The sequence below is a fragment of the Pleurodeles waltl genome, chromosome 4_1 (genome assembly GCF_031143425.1).
Source record: "Pleurodeles waltl isolate 20211129_DDA chromosome 4_1, aPleWal1.hap1.20221129, whole genome shotgun sequence".
NCBI classification, from domain to species: domain Eukaryota; kingdom Metazoa; phylum Chordata; class Amphibia; order Caudata; family Salamandridae; genus Pleurodeles; species Pleurodeles waltl.
The window spans coordinates 765,948,595-765,972,206 of record NC_090442.1 but is presented as its reverse complement, the minus strand read 5'-3'; the positions used below and the strand labels follow the sequence as shown (position 1 = coordinate 765,972,206).

Below are 23,612 nucleotides of genomic sequence, written 5' to 3'. Positions count from 1 at the left end.
TAGAGGGGTGTCTTACCTATACTGCATAGGCAGTGAGAGGCTGGCATGGCACCCTGAGGGGAGTGCCATGTCGACTTACTCATTTTGTTCTCACTAGCACACACAAGCTGGTAAGCAGTGTGTCTGTGCTGAGTGAGGGGTCTCCAGGGTGGCATAAGACATGCTGCAGCCCTTAGAGACCTTCCCTGGCATCAGGGCCCTTGGTACCAGAGGTACCAGTTACAAGGGACTTACCTGGATGCCAGGGTGTGCCAATTGTGGATACAAAAGTACAGGTTAGGGAAAGAACACTGGTGCTGGGGCCTGGTTAGCAGGCCTCACCACACTTTCAATTCAAAACATAGCATCAGCAAAGGCAAAAAGTCAGGGGGTAACCATGCCAAGGAGGCATTTCCTTACAGGTGCAATCTTCAGTTGGCCACCCTACATTCTTTATTAAACCAGCCTTATTAGGGACTATTTGTAGTAGTAACAGGACTTAGAAGAATGTATGTAATTCAACCATGTACCTTAGAAAAATCCTTGATTGTTGAGACTGTAGGTTGATTGACAATCAGCAGCTCATCATAAAAAAATCAAGATTAGCACTAATCATAGCAACTAACAGGGTGGGAATATGGACACCCCTTTATCTCTACCTTAGCACTCTATCGATGGTATCTAGACCAGTTATCCCCCTTTCCACAAAGGATCCAGAAAGTATTGTCAATGTGAATAAGAGATCAATGGGGTTATGATCACTGTGACAGTGATCAGTTGTGCCATCAAAATGGAGTAACTCATTCATATCCTTGGATTTGAAGATATGATAAATAGTAGTGCTTGACCCTAGGTAAAAAGGGTGCAATCTGGTTGGGCACATTCCCATGATTTCCATAATATTATAACAGGCAAAATCTAAAAGATGATGACGTAATTTGGCCCCCCTTGGTATCTACTTTTTCAGCATTCATAGCATTTGCTTGTAATTTGGAAGTGGTCGCTTTGAGTGGTGTAAGTTCATATTTTTGTGTTAAAGTTCCCCTCATCCAAAATAACATTAAATCCTTGAAGAACTTAAAAAGATTTGCTCAGCAAGATGGCTATGACGCAAAATAAAGTTTCATTTTGGCCAACCTTGTCCTGCTGGCTAAATGAATTATAGAAAGTTATTTTAAAAAGTTGAATGTAATTGAGAGGACAACTGATAAAATTTGAATTCCCATATAACTTAGGGCAATGGATATGACCCTATAAATCTTCGAAATATGAACCAGTGTGATCAAACCCTCACATGCTCTACCTCCTACGGACGTGACAGCTGGAATATAAAAGCTTTCATATCCATCCCGAGTGATGCATCTTTAGCCCTAGTTTCTTGTAAGATAGCAATGTCAAATGTAGTATTATGAGTCTACCAATCTAAATTGTGTAGCTTTGAGTTGTAGCCTGAAATGTTCCAGCAAAGTAAGGGGGTCATTCCAACTTTGGCAGTGCCACCGCGTGACCGTCATGCCGGCGGCACCAACCCCACCCGCCTCCCCCATTGTATTACAGTGTTCCCACCAACCAGCGGGAGCATGGTATTACGATGTTCCCGTCTGGCTGACCGGTGGGAACAGAGCTACAGTATTGGTGGCTACCCTAAGGGACCGAGGCCAGAACCATAGCACACCCATGTCATGCAAGAAACTCCAGTATTCACCAATACATTTACACACAGTAAACACACACCCACACTATATCACACACAACGAGCCCACACATACACACTCACACACACTCACAAAATCAACATTAGATAGAGGCATCCTTCATGCATGCCCCGGACATGAGAAAGGCATAAAGGACCATAACTTAAATCGCCAGAGTGTAGTTAATAGACTGCCCTCTCACAGGACTGCAGGCAAAAAAGGACTGTGCTCCAGACTACGAAACACTCTGCAACTATTATCAGTCTCCACATTGCCAGGGAGAGACATCAGTGGACACTTTCATAAAAGGAGTGTACTCTGGGTGCCCCACTTATAACTTAGCTATGATGTCTCAAATTCAGTTACATAGTAGAAACTCAAGTGGATTTTCAGGGCTTCCTCGTTCTTAGTAAGCAAAAAAAAGCACACAGAAAGAAAAGTACTGTGGCATGTTTCACAAAGCCACACAGAGGACCTTAGTCCCAGTATGCATTTTAAAATGGTTGTGGCCTAAACATCAGGCTCCTCTGTACTGTTAAGTGACTGCTTCCTTTACTTTGAGAGTTTAATTTCACTCGTAATAATATATTTAATGATTGCAGTTGCCTTCAGTGAGCATTTACATCAAGAAGGGAAAACTGATTATTTCAGAGGAACTGTGATGTCAAGCCAAAAACATTCATACAGTGAATGGCTCAGACAGAGTTGGGTTGTCGTTAGAGACTTTTTTTTTTACCATGTCCAGGAAAGCACAAGCCATGTCTACCTATAGCAGCACTGATAACTGTTTTTTAGGATATAACACTAAGTAGATATCAGTATTGAAGCAAGCAAGCCGCTATTTGAAGAAAAAAAACAGACATGGAGACTGGTCATTCTGGGACAAGGTGATACTGCAAAACTCTTACAACATCTGGCCATTTTTGCCTTAGAGAATATAGGCCATATCCCAGTGCTTCACTGATACGGGTAAACAGAGAAACATCTACCACGTCTTCAAAAGCCAACTAGGAAGCAGAGTTTCCTCTCACAAAGTTGGAAAGGCAATGATGAAAAAAATAAGGCATTTTGATGCCAGCAGCCATGATCACCCTGTCTCTAAAAGTGCATACTGAAATTGCTGCAGTTAAAAGGCTTGCAGATGGCCCTTACAATTAGCTGATTATCAGGTATGAGGCATGCTATAGCCTGTCCAGATCATCACTTCTCTAACTCCTGTGATGATAATGAGTAATAATCCTGGTGAAGCGTAATAGATGGCGCATTTGCTTTCCCTCTTCATTTGGCTTGATTTCATTTGAACAATAGGGTAATTATAGTGAACCTTCAACATTTCTGTAGCGTTCCAGCCTATGTAATCATTGGTATTAAGTTTAGTTATGCACCATGACCGTTAGACTTAGGGGGTAATTTATAGTTTGGTGGACAGAGTACCTCATCGCAAATGCAATGTAGTACCCTGTCTGCCAAAATGGTGGTCCACATCCCCTACTTGGGCCAGGAGGACCATTGATGGAACCCACGCTGGCTCTGCCAATGAAAAGCTTCCTCTGACAACCTGATAGAACAGGTGTCATCAGAGGAAGGTCATACCACTGACTGCCCTTTATATGGTGGATCGAGTGATGTTCCTTTCCTTCTGCCTGTCACCATCAGGTAAAACCCAAAGGAGAGGGACAGAAAAAAACAATAAACACTCCCATAGTGATGGGAAAACTCCCTAGGTGTGTGGATCATTCGTTTTTGATTTTACAGAAACAAATTGTCAAGGTACACAGCTCCCTACTGGATCAGCAGTGATTTCAAAATTTAGCAGAGGATAGTCCGTCAAGCATGATGTCAATTCTAGATCTGGGCCTTAGTATTAGGTTTGTGGCATTTGTAGCCAGTGCAAATATCACAGCACTAATTTCTAGAAGGCATCTACTTCTCAGCCATACAGTTCTGCTGCCTATCACAGTATATGCCACGCACTCACCAGGCAGGAACAGTTAGTGCACGGGTTGGTTCTGGCCAAGAAATAGTCTCCATCTTGATAGTGCTCCCCTTCATACTCGCACCCTGGGTGAGGAGAGGAGGAAAGGAGAAACAGAGACGTTAAAAAAACAACCAAATACCAACTCTAAGATGTGTCATCTTAAAGTACTAAACATTAATATGAATGGCTCAGAAGCCACATTCTAATATTAAAGTTTGTCTTAGACTGGATTAATAAATGTTTTTACCCCAGGTACGTGACACATTCATCACACACAAAATGTATCCTGGCTTCATTGAGGTACAATTGGGTTACTAGGTCATTTCAGTTAGCAATGCCATGTGCGCAATGTATGGATGGCACGTGTGCATGGTTTAAGTGTATTTCTGTCCTATAAAAACTGCTATAAACCAGGAAAGCTATAGATTTCAGTTTATATATTTCATCTAAACCAGGTAAGACGTGAAAAATATGTGTATTCTAAAGGTTTATAAACTGTGCTCAGGTCAGCAACGATCCTTCCCAATTTCCACCATCAAAAATGTGACATACTCTAAAAGTGCTCTTAATGTCTCACTGGGGTAGGTATGGGTTTTCACAGTATTACCTGGCCGGCAAATGGGACAGCACTCTCCAGGAGGGGTGTACTGATCCAAGCAGCTGAGTTCAGGGCAGCCAGCTCTTTCGCAAAGAACAGTCCCACTCTAAAATAAAGACAGGCACTGTTGGCCTATAAGTCTTTAAAACACAAGATGGACTCACCCACAGAACAAGTGAGCACGTGCGAGAGATAGATCAATAGACGGAAAATGGGGAATTGAGAAAAAAGGTGAAAGGAAACTATGAAGAATGTATACATGTGATGGCATGGAAGAATTACAAAATAGGAGAGGTTGGATTGAAATGCTCACATAGGAAGACAGAAAGTAGGGAGTGAGAGAGAGCATGTTAAAAGCAAACAAACTGGAAGAAGGAGATTAATTGTGGAATATAGCCCAGTACACACAAGGGACCAGAATGCATAAAAGATGGAGAGATAAAATGCAGATGGAGATCACAGAAGCAATTGATAAAACAGTGAGAGAGGAACAGTTTAGGATCTTAATGCATGCCCCCAATCCCTACAAGGTATTCCTATGAACTACACAATAGGTGTAGCCCTTTCACCCTCATACCCTAACCCCAGTTAAGGTATACTTTTAAACGTTGTTATGGCTATATGACTATTCACATTGAGTCTAATGCAGATACCAAAAGTTGATAACTCTCCCCATCCAGTGCCATTTCTTCTCACTGGTTCTGGCTTGGGAGGGCCACTCCCATTTGCCTCGTCACATTTAACTGTCTGTCCTTGGAAGATGGAGGTCTGTTTCCCTTCTCTTTTAATCTTAAAACGTTAGGTTGGGAGATGAAAACATGCCCTCTAAATATTGATCTCCAACTATGCAGGAAATGTGCTTTTCTAATCCATACGTAGCCTTTAACCTTGGAATATCAAGGCCTGTAGCTTCTCCTCTTCTTGCAATTCCAATTTTTATCACTGGCTTTTGAAAGCCCAGAAATCAACTCGTTCTCATCCAGTCCAAAGGCAAGTCAACCTAAAATGAATGGCTGCATCGCTTACCCAGCTCTCTCTGCCCAATCTCCTAGCAATGTTTTTCTCACATCAAGATCAGGATGCATTCCTAATTTCTCTAACTAGCGTATATCTGTTCCTCTAAAGGCCTTAATCCAACCCCAGATTTGATATGCAGACTCAGAAACCACATGATATCCAATTGTTCCTAAAAACATACTGCATGGGCTACCACATCTTCTTACCCTGCAGGTGCACTTGGTGCAGCGATCTTCTTGATAACTTTGCCCATTTCTCAACCGATGCCCATTGTAGACACAGCCAGCACACTCTGGGCAGCATTTACCCCGTGGGATGATGGGGTGTTCACAGCTGCTGGGTGCACATGTTTTGGTCACACACTGCACCTGACCACTCTACACAAAAACCCAATCAAGAATTCAGTGCATGAAAAAATACATACAAAGCAAATTCTACAGACAGTATCACATATTATTCTGAAGTGGATGAATAAATATTTAGCCAAGAGTGCACATTATTTCTCAAGGTGTGGCATCTGAAGCTGTATAACCATGTAAAAGTACAGACTTAGACAGAATGGGGCACCATACATCCTGAATCAATCATGGGAGATGTGCAATGCAAACAGCCACACAGGTTTTAAGACTGCCTAGATGATGCTGGATTCCAAAGGCACTGGTGTGACTACCAGTCTCAGGCTCTGCTGAATTATATTGGGTACCACCAGAACAGTCCTCAAATTTCCCTTATCCTACAGACTGCATCAAAGCTGTCTTCTTTTACTCCTGTATCATTGCTCACAATAGACAACACTGTAAACCGATTCTGGAAGGCAGAAATTAGGTTGTGAGGTCAAACACACAAACGTGATACACCTAAAGTGAGAAACTTTAAATGAGGAAATGTTTACTTTTATGTAAATGCATAAACTGAAAAACTAATGTGCAAAAAAAGCACTAATTGTGCCCACAATGCTCCCCTGAAATGCTAAATGTAACCCTTAAGTCAAACCACTGTAAACCTAATCATGCACCACTCTTTGGGCCAGATGTAGCAAAGGGTTTTTCCCATTCTGTGTCAATGGGAAAATGTGTTCGTACATATGGCCCTTTAACCCTAAGCTACAAACTATCCCTTATGCTATTCATAGTTCACATGCCCTATCCCAACCTGAAACCCTATGCCAACCTCCATTGGTAACACTGATATCAACCCTTTCGAATACCCTTTCGGATACCCTCTACTTCACATTTCCTGAACCTAACCCAACCCTCAAACTCTAATCTTGTCCCTCGCCTAGTCTCTAACCATTGCACTAACCACGGTTCGAGAACTTTTTCTTAATTTATTCTTAATCGGAACTCTATGCATACATGCCAACCCTCCCTATTAAGGAGGGAGACTACCAATTCCACACTAGTCTCTTGCCTTCCAAGTCCTGCATGCAAAAATCCGATTCCTGAGCGGACTTCAGCCAATAGGGGCTGGTCTTGTGTGGCTCGGACTATGCACTGCCAGTAACCTGCTCCTGCAGGCCAGAAAACAACATTTTTGTCATGCACTCTCTGCTTGCTGTAGCTCTTTCTCCATGCTCCTGACAGGTAAGGAAAACACTTAGGGGGTCATTCTGACCCCGGCGGTCATGGACCGCCGGGGCCAGGGTTGGCGGGAGCACCGCCAACAGGCTGGCGGTGCCCCGCAGGGCATTCTGACCGCGGCGGTTTTGCCGCAGTCAGAAGTGGAAAACCGGCGGTCTCCCGCCGGTTTTCCGCTGCCCTTAAGAATCCTCCATGGCGGCGCAGCTCGCTGCGCCGCCATGGGGATTCTGACAGCCCATACCGCCATCCTGTTCCTGGCGGTTCGCCTGCCAGGAACAGGATGGCGGTATGGGTTGTCGTGGGGCCCCTGGGGGCCCCTGCAGTGCCCATGCCAATGGCATGGGCACTGCAGGGGCCCCCGTAAGAGGGCCCCACTTTGTATTTCAGTGTCTGCTTTGCAGACACTGAAATACGCGACGGGTGCCACTGCACCCGTCGCACCTTCCCACTCCGCCGGCTCAATTCTGAGCCGGCGTCCTCGTGGGAAGGGTATTTTGCACTGGGCTGCGGGCGGCCTTTTGGCGGTCGCCCGCCAGCCCAGTGCAAAACCCAAAATACCCTCAGCGGTCTTTCGACCGCGGAGCGGTATTTTGGAGGGGGGAACTCTAGATTTGTATTTCTGATATCCGTTCCTTCAGCAGCACACTTGCAAAACCCATGCATGCCAATAGACCGGAATCAGGCCCCAATAGAAGTCAAATACATTCTTCTGATTATTATTTTTCAAATCTCCCACTTTCTTCTTTTAATATGTTGCCATGTACATCTTTCCCGAACCCCATCCTGTCTCTTAAGCTAAACCTTTTATTTTTCACTAAACATTTCCCACTTTTTCACCTTTTTTTTTACTTTTTGCATTTTTCTCAATTTGACTTAAAAGCCTTTGCACTATGCCTATGGTCCATGGGGTCTCAATCATATGCAGTGAGCATAGAGCCTGTAACTGTGACTCTACGAGTTTGTCTAATAAAGCCAGTACAGTTTGTTGGGATGAAAGTCCCCTACTTGTCTATTGAAAGCTGTGATGCCCTGCCCTACTTCCAATAAGCCCAACAATGAGGCAAACCCACAAGAGGTGCTCTATGTTTTCGATTGATTTAGTGTGGGGCTCGTGTGTTGGTGAGTGACAATGTCACCTCCATTCTAAGCAGGAGACCTTATAATGGCTCTCACTTGTAAAGTAACATTCAGAGTGACACTGACTGGGAGAGTGAGAGAGAAAAAGAGAGAAAGAGATAGAAAAAGAGTGTGTGTGTTTAACAAACACTAGGATAACGGACTGGTCCTCACATTGGGCCCGATTCACAAAGTTAAAATTAGACCAAAAGTCTAGGTTTACACCAAAGGTCCAACTTTAGACCTAAAGCCTAACTTTACTTGTAGTAAAGTTAAACTTTTGGTCTAAGTTTAGACTTTTGGTCTAAGTTGAGACCAAAAGTCTAAACTTAGACCAAAAGTCTAACTTTACTAGTTGTAACGTTAGACTTTTGGTGTAAGTTTAGACCAAAAGTTTAAACTTAGACCAAAAGTCTAACTTTACTAAGAATAAAGTTAGACTTTAGGTCTAAACTTGGACTTTTGGTGTAAATTTAGACTTTTGGTCTAAAGTTACCTTTGTGTATCGGGCCCATTGTTGGTCAATCCTGTTAAAAGCCAGACAAACACCATCTCTGTGAAGACTAGCATGGTACTGGGACCAGTTTGGTACTTTTAAGCAAGTGTATAAAACATATAAAAGTGCAGATATATTTTCTTTGGCCCACTATATAACCTACCCCAGTATCAATGTGCAGGTGGAGTGAGGAATTCTCAACACTCAATTGCAGTTAATTGCCAGTCATCATATATATTGGTGAGATGGTGTATATGTGTGTCTGTGTGTCTGCATTTTCTCCATAAATGGATTATTAAATGGTGGGCTTCACATAGACCCCAACTATGTGTACTGCACACAAATGTGGTATTTTTGTTACAAGCTGGTGATATCCATCTCAAATGGAGCAGTCCCATGTAGATATGGGAAGTATACAGCTCATTACTTTTGTCCAAGGTAGGTTCCCCTAACTGTGTGAATTTCACCCAAACCCTCCCTTTCCTGTGTTTTGCACATCTTCCTTGGCAAAAGGAGCAGATGTGAGCCTCCAAACTGAGGCAACAACACCTCACATTTGACTAGTCAGAACCACTCTGACTGTGGGCTCAGGGTTTATAAGCATGTCAAATTTGCCCAGCAACAACATTCAAATGCTGCTTGAGAAATGGACGTGCCCTAATCGACTGAATGTGGCACACATATCCTGCCTTCCCCACTCCTCTTCATTCAGTGCCTTTGTCTTTGCACTGAGGGGGCTGCACAAAGGACAAAAGGACCAGGAATGGAATGTTTGAGTCATTTCCATTTCCCCCCTAGCCTGGGTCTAGGTCTGGGAACAGTCCTTGATGTTGTCACCTGAGCAATGAGGGAAGTCCTACCTGCCCGTGGAGGAGCTGCTTTGCATCTGATTATAGGTGTATCCTTGAAGGACCTCCATTAGGGCATCTCAATGGGAGTGAGACTGTCGTGAGGCAATGACATCATCCCAATGCCACTGCTGAGAAGTCAACAAGAATATCCTCTGGGTTGAGGAGTGATCCATCGCCTTCATCATCAAGACGAGTGAGCCTACATTATCCCAGACACACCATATCGGTAGGAAGCCTGAGTTCACTTTGCAACAATCCCAGAGGAATCAGGAGACAGTGAGTCTTCAAATCCCTAGTTTGAGTTATTTTTCTGCTAATTGGAGAAGGATGCCCTCATTTCTGAACAGTTTCTGAACCATTTAAACTTTTGTACCAGCCTTAAGGTCCCCTGGGTAATGTTAGTTGAAGCAGCAATCCTGCCTAATCTGAACAGTAGCAAGTGGCTACTAGTGTCACCATTGACTGATGGGAATGCTGAAGTTGCACTGTATGCACGCACCACCAGAAATTCTTGATTGCAACTTTGTATCTGGTGGATGCTAATTTTCGACTCTGACAGTGCACTGAGGCCTCTCACCATACCTCAGTGCCAGTGCTCTGGTGATGGGCTATTTTAACATATTCGACAAAGGACTTTAGCACCTCTGTAAGTCCATAATAAATGGTACCCCTGGTACCTAGGGCATGGGTACTAAACAGGGCCCATAAGGGCAGCAACACATCTTATGCCACCCTAAGGAACCCACACACAAACTCCACACAGACTACCATTGCAGGCTGTGTGACATGGTGCAAACCAGGAACTCTTGGGCAGGGTGATGCCCACTCCCAAAAGGAAGTGGTCATCTAGGGAGTGTAGTGACCTCAGGGGTAATTAGCCCATTGGCTACTACCCTTCACTCACTTTAACACCCCTAAATTGAGTATTTTGGTGCCCTCCTGACACCAGGGATTCATATTTGTCTGCCTGAAGTAAACAGAAGGAAAAAGAAGAGCCCACAAGAACTGAGGAGCAGCAACGTACTTGGCGCCATCATGCCTGCTGTCCCTGACAATTGCACAGACCCGGCTCATCCAGAAATCGGTGTCATCTCCAAAGGTTGTGGAGGAGTGACCCACAAGTTCAACTGGCCAGCAACATCTCCCTTGGAGCACAGAAGCTGCCTCACTGCACGTTTCCAGGCACCAAAAAGATCGAAACAAGAGCCTCAGCCACAGTGACCCCGCTGGAGAAAGCCTTACTGCACATGAGCCCCCCAGCCCGAGTTGCCATGACCGACAGTGCCCCTGAGGCGCAGAGACCCTCAAGAGCTGAGTCCTATTTTGCGTTTAGCCAGAATGGTCCCCAGTCCCTGCCTACAGTTTGTGTCTACAGAAAAACAGGAACCTCGAGAGCCTCTTGAGCACTGTGACATGACGCCTGAAAGCACCTCTGCACCCGTGCCCCACAGCATGAGGGGAAGTGGACCAACAGTGCCCACTGGGTCCTGAGACCCTCCACTGTTGTGCACCCATTTGGGTTTGGTCAGACTGGCCCCCCAGTCCACTCCTGCAGTCTGTTTTCCCAGGCTACCCCAAACCACGAGTGACTGCCGCAGCAAGAACCCGCTGGAGAAATAACCCCTGCGGCTGAGTCCCCCAACCTTAACCCCAGAAGACTGGTCCTGTAAGTCACTGTTAAGTACACGTAAGCAGTAAGTGTGTCATTTAAAAAAAAATCAAATCTGAACCATTAGGGCCTTGTGTTAAGTCCCCCAGTCCAACTGTGTTAGAAATGTAAAAAGGTTATTAGAAAGGCCTTAAAAACTTTTTTGCATTTTTTGCTAATTTTCTAAAAAGCTCCCAACTAGTCTAAAACATTACAGCCTCAGAGGATGGAGCTAAGGAGTTCAACCTCATCACTTTCCTGCATCTTAAGTTGAAGCAGCTAAAGGACCTCTGCAAGGCTTGCATAATTATACCTGGGCCTCAACCAACAAAAGCACAACTCCTGGAGTTGCTTGCAGAGTTAGGCAGTGTCCAGGCACTCTGAGAAAACGCTAATGATGTGGATGAAGATTCAGTCAGTGAGATGAGCTTTCCAATGGTGCTCATGGGGAGAGTTCCCCCTTCAATGACCCAGAGGGAAAGGCAAAGAACAGAAAATCCTACCCTAACACTGTCCCTAGAAGTAGGCTAGGCCCCTCCAGGCCCTCCGGAGGCCTAGGAAATCCAGATCTAGAGCTGGAGAGTCTAGCCAAGAGAGTAGCCCTTGAGGACAAACTTCTGGCCATAGAAAGATAAAGGGCTGAAGGGGTGCTAAGAACAATACAAATAGGGAGAGAGGAAACTTTCAACCTTAAAATCCCCAAAGAGATTGTCTCCAAATATTTTGAAAGTGAAGACATTACCAAGTGGTTTACTGCTTTTGAAAAGGCATGTAAAATGAAGAGGTTACACCAGAAACACTGGGGCTCTCTACTCAGGGAGCTTTTCTCTGGGAAATGTAGGGATAGACTCCTGACCCTGGATGAGGAAAGTGTTGAGTCCTATGACCTCATGAAGGAGAAACTCATTGAGAGCTTTGGACTCGCCACTGGGAAGAGCAGGATAAAGTTCAGGGAGACTCACAAACCCTAGACTCAAACCTGGGTACAGTTTGTTGACTTCTTAATCAAGACACTAGGTGGCTAGTTAAAAGGTTTCAAGGTGCAGTACTGTGAAGGGCTCTACAATTTAATTATGAAGGAGCACATATTAGTAAACTGTACCTCAGAAACGTTACATCAGCATTTAGTAGATACTTCACTTTCTAGTCCCAGACAGCTGGCGACAAGAGCTGATGATCTCAAGAAAGAGAGGTTAAGCCTAGAGAAGGGGAAAGAAGGAGATGGTAAGTCCTCCAAAGAGGTTTCTTCAGGGACCCAAGCCCCTAAAAAAGAAGATAGTACATCCCACCCCAACTCGAGTGGTAAACAGAGAAGTGGGGCCCCAAGCTTGAAAAGTAAGGGACCAGCACACAAATCCACACAGACTGCCATTGCAGGCTACGTGACGTGGGGCAAACCATGAAATGAAAACATGACATGGCACACTCCTGTGTGCCATGCCAAAGTCATAGCATTTAATATACGTAAGTCACCCCTACAGCAGCCCTTTGAGCCCTAAGGAAGGGTGCATTATATTTATGTAAGATATGTACTAGACACTAGTCAAAATGAGTTACCAAACATACAGGGGGTTATTCTAACTTTGGAGGAGGTGTTAATCCGTCCCAAAAGTGACGGAAAAGTGACGGATTTACCACCAGCCGTATTACGAGTCCATTATATCCTATGGAACTCGTAATACGGCTGGTGGTATATACGTCACTTTACCGTCACTTTTGGGACGGATTAACACTCCTCCAAAGTTAGAATAACCCCCACAGTGTTTTGTATCAAACACCTCATATGAATAAACAAACAATGATTTCAGTGATGGATTTATTAATACATGCACCCAGAGGGTGCCTTAGAGTTACCCCTTGGAGCCCTACTAGTCCTCGAGCATGCTGGTTGACTTGCCCTGTCCAGCCTGCCACCACAGACGAGTTTCTGATCCCCTAGAAGATGAGAGCCTTGTTCTTGGAGGTCAAAAACAATGCCTGCTCTGGCAGGATGTGTTTACATCTCTTACAGCAGTAAGGCTAGTAAATTAGCCTGTCAAAGCAGGGAGCTTCAAAGAGCACACCGCTTTTGATATGCGAGCCTGGCTTCCCTCAGACCTGGAGGATGCCGCCCCCTGCTATGAGGCCCATTTGTCACCAGGACAGGCGGGAAATTAGCTGTGCTAGGTGGCATGTTACACCTCCAGGCTAGTCACACCCCTAAGGTGGGCTTCCGGAAGTAAATATGAAAATTAGGATTTCCCATCTTGGTTGTGGTGAAATTATGAACTTTGGGAAAGGGCAATGCCCACTCTCCACAGGAAGTTGTCATCTAGGGAGTGTAGTGACCCCACGGTGAGCAGCCCATTGGCAACTACCCTTCACTCCCCTTAACACTCCTAAATATAGTATTTAGGTGCCCCCTGACACTAGGAAATCATATTTGTCTGCCTGAAGAAGAAGGAAAGACAAAAAGGAGCCCATGACGCAATAACTGAGGAGAAGCAACTGACTTGGAGCCAACCCTGCCACTCTGCCTGCTGTCTCCGACAACTGCAAGGACCGGCTCATTCAGAAAACTATGTCAGCTCCAAAAGCTGTGAATGTGTGACCCATTACTTCAACTCGCCAGCAACATCTTCCTTGAGCAGAGGAGCTGTTTCTCTGGACGTTAGCAGGCACCAAAAGGACTGAAACAGGAGCCCCTGCCAGGGTGACCCCGCAGAAGAAATTCTCACTGCACACTAGCCTCCCAGGCCTGAGTTGCCATGAACTGACAGTACCCCTGAGACACAGAGACCCTCAAGAGCTGAGCCCCATCTCTGGTTAGCCTGACTGGCCGCCCCAGTCCCTGCCTTCAGACTCTGTCTGCAGAAAAACAGGAACTGTGTGAGCCTCTTGAGCAGCGTGATCCGATGCCTAAAAGCTCCACTGCACCCGTGCCCCACAGCCCATGGAGAAGTGGACCAACGGTGTTCATGGGGTCCTGAAACCCTGCTCAGCTAAGCTCCCCTTTGGATTTGTCTGGTCTGGCCCACAGTCCATGCCTGCAGCCTGTTTTACCAGGCTACCACAAACTTTGAGTGCCATCCACAGCACCGGAGTAATCACTGTGGACCAGTGTTGTCCCTACATGCCCGAGCATCTCTAGGACTGAGCCCCCAATGGGTTCAACTGGACTGCCCTCCTAGTCCCTGTTTGCAGCCCCATTGTCACAGGACATTTTCCCATTGAAATCAATGGGGCACCCGACACTGAAAAGTACCTCTGCACCCTGACGCCTGTGCCCTGTTGGTGCTGCCTTGGACCTTGCCTGATACATACCTTATCTCCAGAAGATTGGTCCTGTAAGTCGCTGCTAAGTACCTGTATGTAGCAAATGTGTCATTTCCCTTACGATAATATTACCACCTTAGAGTCAATACAAGTGTATTTTCTGTATTGTTCAAAACTGCTAATTCGAAAAATGCTTACCCAATAACGAAGTTCTTTGTGTCAAAAAATATATAAAAATATGTGTTGTTTTTCTAAATTTGTCTTAAGTTTCTTCTTGAGTGTGTGTCCCATTTATTTACTCTGTGTTCAACAAATGCCTAACACTGCCCTCTGATAAGCCTAACCTGCTCACCCACGGTACTACAAAAGACAACATTTAGGGATATTATTTTTAGCCTCTATCTACCAACAAGGGTCGTCTTTACTATCTGCATAGTATGCCTCTACTCTAGCACAATGCATAGATAGCCATCTTCCTAAACACGCAAATGTTCCACAGTGCATACATTTCTCCTCCCTATTATGAACCATGAAGAATTCAGTCCAACCCTGAGCTTAACTTACCAGGCATGTGCAGGTGTTGCAGGGCTCTGGCTTCCATGTCTCCCCTTCTTGATGCCCATCAGCACAGCCTGCAAGTAAAGGGAGTCCACAAGAGAGAATTAATGACTATGGATCAAACACACTCTACACTATCAAGGTAACAAGACAATGTAAGCTCAGCTGAGGAAATCTGTTCAAGTCAGATTCCACGTACATTTCATTTAATTTTTATTGAGAGGAACATGTTTGTATAGTGGCTAACTAGGAAGCATGGATTCCAAAAGTGAGGGGCTTTGTAGTGAAATAAACAGTAGATTCTGCTTGATACTTTTGTTGGAGTGCACCCTGAATAGTGACACCAGAATATTTTTGTTGAGATGTGTTGCTCTGCCAGAGGAGAACTCAACACTGAGTAATATTGGACACTTTGATCTCAGCAGTGAAGTTTGAAATGTCTCAAAATTTTCTAAAGCAGTTGCACCCTTTACATGCCAATCTTTGCCTAAAAACTACAGAGTGTAAAACAAATTAATGCAACCCAGCCTTTCTCAATTCCACCTCTCATGACATGCAATTCCATTGTCTTGGTACTGTAGACATCATCTTCCATCAAAAGAGAGATGACACCAACAATGCAAAGACCACATTAACAAAAGTAGAACGGCAGAACGGTAGAGCAGAGTGGGACCCTCAGGTAGAATCAGAGGGTAACAGTAACTCTTTCTAGATGGACGGCAGAAATAGTCCAACACTCTTTCTTGCTAACCTTTATAATAATAATCTTGAAAGATTGAGTGTGACAACTGGTAACAAGGATCTGAGGGTTAGTGAACTTACATAAGGCTCAAGCCAATAGGCACAGTAGGTCTCATTGCCTTTAGTGGATACCATATGTATTCCAACAATGCACCTGAGTATGCTGTAGAATAGTTGCCCATTGAGGTGTTGCAGGTCTTTCGTACGAGTTGATCAATCATTTAAGATAATCAGATCAGCTTGTGGAGTTTAATCAATGAAATACATTATTTTTAAACCTAGCTATGTCATGCTTTTTGCTGCTAAATGGTTTTCTGTGCTTTATTATTGCAAATGCAAGTAAAAGATGCATATTCTAAGGGAATGATCAAAAATGGGCAATATAAAACTTCATCCCCCAAAAACAAAACTGTGTTTGAGTGACTATCGAATGTCACAAAGATAGACGAGATTGTGGGAGCTACAAAGGAGAATTCCAAGTGCTGCAGATAGTGGTATAGGCATAATGTTCAAATAAGGACAGAATTGAATAAGGAGCCTAAAGGAAACAAAATCAGGGGACAGGATGGGCTCAATTAAACCATTATTCAATTATACAATTCAAACAAAATACAAAATACAGCTATTGTCTCCTCTTGAGATTCATGGCTTAAATTGAATGGAGTCATGTTTTGAGGGTCATCAGAAGTCTAAGTGAACATTGAGCAAATGCAAAGAAATGGAATAGATTACTAAATCAGTAAATTAGTGAATGGCATGACATCTCCCCTGAAGTAATGGTAGGTATGGAGAAAACCAATAAACAACAGCACTTCTGAGAAGATAGTGACCAAGATTGGGCTCAAACCAGGATGTCGAGGTTGACAATAGGCTGTGGCTGACCACTGAGAACCATAAGTGATGACCCAAAAGCCATTAAATCTTGTGCCAAAACACAGACATACATACGGATCTTCAAGAATTTCATAAATGGCCATATCAAACAGAGTCTGTGTCTAAGATGTGCCAGTGTTTATTCTTAGCGCCCCTCCCCATAATCCTTCTAATCACCATCCCAACACTCCAAAGACTGATATTTTTTGTGTACTTTGCCCATTTGAAAGGGTGTGATGATATATGTATCACTGTCAGATTAAGAGGGGAAAAGATATCAAAGGCAACATTGTGTTGGTAAAGTTAGCTATTGCCTTACCTTCCACACATCGAGGGCAGCACTTGTCTGTTGTACTTTCAACAGGGCTTTCACACATCACTGGTGGGCATTCCTTCTGTTTACAGGAAATCACTCCATTCTTTAAGAAAATCAAAAGAATCAGCTCCTGATTAAATTCTTCAGTGAAGGAAGATGTGTGGTAACCAACAACAAACAAAGATACTTTACACTTATACAGTGTGGCACAAGAGCTCACACTTCGATACAGTAGAATAATTGTTGCTGGGGTATGGTTCAGTTTACATTATCATAGTGTGAGACTTCTGTTTTATTTTTTAATTTATATAATAATAATATTTTAGCTATTTAGGGAGAATAGAACTCTCTGGAGACTATATTGGCCATCTCCAGGTGGAGAAAGGAACCAGTTAGAAGGAGCAAATGGTTACTCACTGTTGACAATTATTACAGTCTGATGATTTTTGGAAACTCAATGGTATAGTTGCCATCTGTAACCCAATGCAACAGGACCTTATAAGTACTAATTGACGTCAATTGTGTACAGTTCTGTTCCTGAATAAAAGAAAATGCACTAGTTGCTAATGTGCATCATAAAGCGCTAAGGAGGTCAGAAATCATTATAGATACTAGAAATAAAGTACCCTCTGACATACAGTATAAGGATATTGCAAGTCACTGAGTAGAGGAACTTGGCCAAAGGCTGAGTTTCTTTATAAAGTCACAGGACTCTGAGGTGCCTTGAACTGAAAATCATTAGGAAAGGGTCTTAATGCAGATATCCAAATATATTACGATTCATATTAACTAAGAAGATTAATATTATGATGATGGTTGTTGTAACATCACAAAAGTGCAAATAACCCTCGTGAAGCTATTATTTGTTTATATTCCTGTAAAAATATAAATTCAATAAACATTGGTTAGCATAAATTTGTTGTATTGGTTTTTTAAATGTGCCAGGCCACCTGGTGGATTCCTATCTCTATTCCTACTCTGTCTGACTGTCAACTTGTTGTTGTAACTCCAAAGTGTAAGGAAATGAAAATGTTACACAAGAAAAGAGAACTGCTGTGAGTAGAAATAGGGCTGTTGATTGATGAGACCTGAGTAGCATACATAAACAAAGTAACATAATCATGAAAAGTAATAAAACTACCACTCAACTGAGATTATTCAAGACCCAAGAGACAGCTTGTTGCATGTGCCCAAGGGAAAAACCACTCAAGGGCCAGGCACCCAAGGTTAATTCCAAGCACTAAGGAGCAGCTTGTGGCATGCACCATGCAACTGGTTAATACTGCATTTCTGATCAAGATCCCACACAGACTACACAGTAATGGATGCCTGTCCAATCTTCGTCCTACATTAATAATGACGAAAACATAAGTTGCAATAAGATGATGTTAACACAGAACAATAGCAGTAGCACAGACACAGAGTTATAAGTGAGCTTTCTAATGAAGGACGGACATTTGGTAAAGGCTCTTAATCGATGACTTACCAGGCACACACAGGTAGTGCAGGTGTTGGTAGAGAATGAATCTCCGTTCTGGTAGGTCTGACCCTCATAGATACAACCTTTCAAATGACACAATAGCAATGTTAGGATCATCTGGCTCAGACAATGCTTCATTCAGAAAACAGCAATTATTTACCTTCTGTAACACTCTTTCTGGGGGTAGTCCATCTATCCGCAGATTCCTCACCTTAGAATGCTCCCCAGGCACCAAACTGGATCCAGAAAGGCCAGAAATTTGTCCCAGCATCCAGAGTAAACGGACTACGTGCAAGGGTGCATTGCAGCAAGGATGACAATCACCACTTTGGGTGGCAGATCAAATGCAGTTAACTGTTGCCGCTCGATCTCCAAGCATGGAGGTGTAGATTGTGCATGTTCATTGAAAGACCCTGCCCTGCTGCTGCAATAGAAGATCTTCCCGTAGTGGTATCCTTGTTGAATGGTAGATGCTCATACTCAGAGGTTCTGGTACCACACTCTTCTGACCCAATCAGGAGCCACCAGGATGACTTAGGCACAGTCATTACTGACCTTTTTCTGAACTTACGGCAGGATAGGCAGTGGTGGGAAGACATGAAGGAGTCCTTTGTCTCATACGAATCAGAATGCTTCTCCCAACAAGTCTCTTTGTTGAAACTCCAAAGCACCAAACTTTTTACACTGTGCATTCTTGATGGTGGCAAAAAGATCTAGCCAAGTTTTTCTCACTGCTGGAAGATGCCCTGCACCACCTTGATCTGACAGACGCCAACAGCTGAGCTTCTCTGCCCTGGCATTGAAGGATCCCACGAGGTGGTTCACAAGCAGGGACAGGTGCTGACGCTCCAGCCCACTCCACTGGTGCAAAGCCTTCTGGCACAGTATCCTACTAACTTGTGTTTGTTGTAATACCACCTGGCAGTGGTGTTGTCTGTAAGAACCTGCACCATCTTCCCCTTTGATGAGAGGTCGGAAGGCCTTCAATGGCACATGTATGACCTTCAGCTGGAAAAGATTGATATTGAGTCGGGTTTCTGCCAGAGCCACCACCGCAGATCGGCATTCAGAGGACAAAGAACTAAAATTGGCTGAAGGCCACAATCACTCTTACTCACAAGAAAATAGCAAGAGTATCAACCCTCCCCTATTTCTGAACCCAGAACCCTCTAGATTGTTCATTTGGAAAGTACATCTTGCCCCTATTGCCGCAGAATGGACAGATGTTCCTCTGAGATTAGCTCTGATGTGAGGGGAAGAGTTGGTGCAGCATGAAGAAAGGATAGGGCATAACCATCAAAAATGTACTGAAGGACCCATCTGTCAGGCGTGATTAATCACCACTCTGCTACAAAGTGCTAAATCCTGCCTCCCACAGGGTGGTTGCGAGCCACTAGAGTCAAGTTAAAGGGTCTCGGTGCCTGCTGCTGGAGAAGGGGACTGGAAGGTCTGCTTCCCTTGGTGGCCTGCTCATTTCCCTCCAGCTCCATGTCCCTAGCCTTGAAAGGACTGAGGTAACTGCAGGATTGGCTGGGGAGACTAGTGTTGCCTAGACACAGTCCACAAGAGTAGCCTGAGAAGTTCCTTAACATGCGAGAAAAGCATGGAGCATGCCATGCTCTACTTTCTATGAAATGTTCCAATGCAGTCAGCTTTTACACTGAACTGGCATGAGTCACTGAAAGGCATATCCACTAGAGTGGCCTGTAGGCCTCCAGAGAATCCTGTGGGGTGCATCCATGCATGGCATGCATGGCAGAAGAGCACCTCACTGGTACCAGTTTCCTTTCCCAGACAATTAGCAATATCGAAACCAGCATGAATGCCATATGTGGCTACATTTCCACCAGGGTAGATGTTTTGAGCGAGTGAGGCCCTAAGGTCTTCTGGGACAGTCAGCAAGATATCTCTGGCCATATCACAGAGGGCATACATAAATTGGCCCACTAAATAGACTACATAGACTGGTTTGAATGTTAGGCTAGCTGAAGGGAACATTTGTTTTCCTAACGCTTCAATCCTCTTAAAACTCTCAATCTGGAGGGGCTGTAAGGAATGAATAAGGGTCACCCTTGCTGGCTAAAGCCTGAACAAGCAGACTCTTTGGAGTAGGATGTTTTGAGAGAAACTTTGGGTCAGCGGGTGCTGGTCTGTGACATCTACACACCTGCCTATTCACCAGTAGGCAAGGACAGAGCTTTGACCATGTCCCCATTAAGATGTCAGAGAGGAACTCATTGAAAGGGAGAAAGGCTCAGATGTGACTGGCGCAGGTTGTAAGATTCCCTTAAGGACATTTGCCTTAACCTCAATAGAGGGCAGTTGTAGAATCCCAGACCTCAGCTGCTCATCGAAGTGGTAAGCTTAATGCACTGTCAGGGGAAGTCTCAAGCCCACTGGACTCTTGTAAGTCCATGTAAAATTTGTCATCATCATAATGAGGGGGTAAATCATCCTCATCCCTATCTTCATCATTTATGAGTAGTAGCAAACTTTGATCAGAATTGGAGCTAAAGAGATAATTGAGCTTTTCAAGGTGCATTCCCTAAAGTAAGGCATAGAATTTGAATCAGGCTGCACTTTAAGAATGTTGCTGCGCGACATCAGATGGGATTGTGCTGAAGTCAAGTTGGGTCAGGCATCAGAATCAGCACTGGTTCCTCCTCTGGTTTCCTCTGTACTTGCATTGATGAGGAAGGGACAGGCGGAGGTTTGTACCGGAGCCTGTAGGGAGCCCATAGTGGGTCTAAGGAGTTCAGATGGCACAGAGGATAGATCTGCTGGTGTTAACCCAACGAGGGATCCTAATGATCTTTGGGGCCTAAAGGCGTACGGGAGAGAGCCAGATGAGTGACAAATATCTGCAGCATGGCCTATATAAAGGCTTCAATTTACTCCGGTGTCACTGACGGCCCAGGCAATTCGGTACACATCGGGTCCAACTTTTAAATCGATTCTGCAACCAGAATATTGGATAGAGGTAGCAGAATGGGGTCAAGTCCCACTTTGCTTTCTTCTGCTTATATCTGGACCTCGATATACCTCATGCAGGTCCATCATAAACATATGCATTCTGCAGTTACAGTATGGTTTGAAATATGCAGTCCTAGGAAGGGACATCATTCCATAGCATACTGGATTTTTGTATTTTAGCAGGGTCAATGAAATTTGGAGCCGGATTTTGGGATCCACACTGGAAGGCGCAGAAAGAAAGGAACATACATCAGGGTGCAGGCGCGGTGCTTATATGTGGCTCCACAATGTCAATGCCGAGATGGCATTAAGTTCAAATACAGCCTTGTGTCGCCATCTAGCGGTGCATGTGAGAACTGCTCGGTAAAGCTTTCCAGTTTCAGTCTGGCACTTGGGATATGTTCTCAGGTGAGAAGTCTGTGGTTAGAAATACCCAGCAGAAATATTGATATATGCACTGCAAAACTAGAACAATCACAGTTGCCTACTGCTTCTTTAAAGGAAACACCTGGTGCATCAAGAAGATTTAAAGAGTGGAGCATGTATCAGGCCATTTTTCAGTCTTCAAGAAGAGCAAAAACAATAAGAAACAACAAGACAGAAAATTCAAAGTATCAATACACAAAGCTCATTCTTAAACCACAGAGGAGTGCAAGCAGTCAATGCCAACTAAGAACATATAGGCAGTATATATTGCAGTTAAACTCATTGCACCCAGCACAATAATATCCATTCTCAACAACATGCAAAATACCCATCTACTGACTCATGTCCATGCTAACCCTAACTAGTTAGTAGCAACAAAATGATAATCACCCCTGTAAACACTCACTCATTCATTTGAGAGCCAATTGGCAAACAATTTATTTCTGTCATTCCTCCATACAACTCTACCACAAGCAAAACGTCCCATGTCACATGTTTACTGCTTGCATTCATGCAAATGCATTCTCAAATATACAAAAACAACATTGATGGGACTGGAAACACCATCATGATTCAAAGGGACTTGCTTATAAATGGTGTCTTCACAGGAGAAGGTTACTGGGTGCATGGTAAGTTATCTAAAAGGTGTCTCAGTGGGCACAAAAGGCATAAGTTACCATTGTACCTGCAAAGCATGAGGTGCAAGAGAGAATGTGAACATGGATCGTGAACTTTGAAAAAATGACATATGGTCCAGCAGACTGAAGGGCTGTGTGTTTGATCCCGAGTCAAACAGGAACCACAAGATCCCTGCAGTCTAGCTGTCCTAGAAATGACAGTTAGACCACAGATAGTCATTGCTTAGGTTGCTGACTTGCTGAAACGATTTCTTGCATCTTCACTGGTTAGCAGCACCATCCCCCATCTTCTCTGTACCCAGTAGGGTGTCACCATCAGACCTCATCGAGTTCCAGAGGGACCTGTAGGTTTCCCTCTTCATAACCCTAGTGTGAGGACAGGACCTGCCGACTGGAGTAGATCATAATGATTCCAAAACCATGGTTCCTGAACTACTGTGGTCGCAGGTGGTCCCTATTGTACAGGAGTATCCCCTGCACAGCCTCCTCCTCTGCCAAAGTTGCTCTCCCAGTATTTCATTGAATTTTGCAGTAGTTTTTATTTATTTTTGCCTCAGTGAAGAAGACAATAACATATATTCTGATGACTTGAGGCCTCATAGTGTGTTGTTAGATTGAAGGTCCTAACAAATTGCAACCTTCTTTTACAGAGAATAACAAATGCCCTCACTAACTAGGCGATGGTAGATTGAAAGGTGGTGGCAGCTTTAATCTATACCAAGAAGCAAAAGAGCCCTTCTGCATTTATGTGGACTAACCCCCCACATGACAAAGCAAACAGTAAGTTTTCTTATAAAAATAACCCTCACCCACGAGGGTTGCCCCTGGGTGGCATGCTTCATCATTGGGTTCATCCCATTCCGCTGCAGAACAAAGCTTGCAGCAACCTACAATTTACATGGGAGCACCTATAGAAGTGTTCTAAATGATGACAAATAGGTGTGGGAGTCTTATGTGGATAGTGAAATTTAAAAATACCTGCCTAGCAGGTAAACACTTTTTTATTCTGGCCTCCTAGCAGTATGATTAAAAATGGGGCAGATGGAAAGTGTAGGTGATAATGTACCTTTCTAGTGGTCTGGCCTACCCCATTTTAAATCTTACCACAGGAAGGCCAGAATAATACAGTGTTTAGGTACTAGGCAGGTATTTCTAACTTTCACTATCTACATAAACCCCCCCACACTCCTATTTTTCATCATTTAGAACACTTCTGTAAGTGCTCGATATAAATTGTAGGTCGCAGCATAGCCCGTTCCACAGCGGAACGGGATAAACCCAATGATGAAGCATGCCACCAAGGGGCAACCCTGATAGGTGTGGGTTATATAATAAAACCAAGTGTTTTCTTTGTGGTGTGGAGGGTTAGTCCATGTAAAAGCAGACAGGCTCTTT

General features: G+C 44.1%; 1 protein-coding gene across 1 annotated transcript in view; it reads right to left on the bottom strand.

Annotated features, from left to right (window-relative positions):
- The window catches only part of KCP (kielin cysteine rich BMP regulator), a 521,393-nt gene that overhangs the window by 364,517 nt on the left and 133,264 nt on the right, over positions 1-23,612 (bottom strand). The window contains exons 10-15 of the mRNA XM_069229392.1: positions 18,187-18,263; positions 16,704-16,803; positions 14,777-14,844; positions 5,473-5,643; positions 4,259-4,355; positions 3,652-3,734 (exon numbers count right to left, since the gene is read on the bottom strand). Of these exons, the coding sequence (XP_069085493.1) occupies positions 3,652-3,734; positions 4,259-4,355; positions 5,473-5,643; positions 14,777-14,844; positions 16,704-16,803; positions 18,187-18,263 (596 nt within the window). The remainder of the gene's footprint in view (positions 1-3,651; positions 3,735-4,258; positions 4,356-5,472; positions 5,644-14,776; positions 14,845-16,703; positions 16,804-18,186; positions 18,264-23,612) is intronic.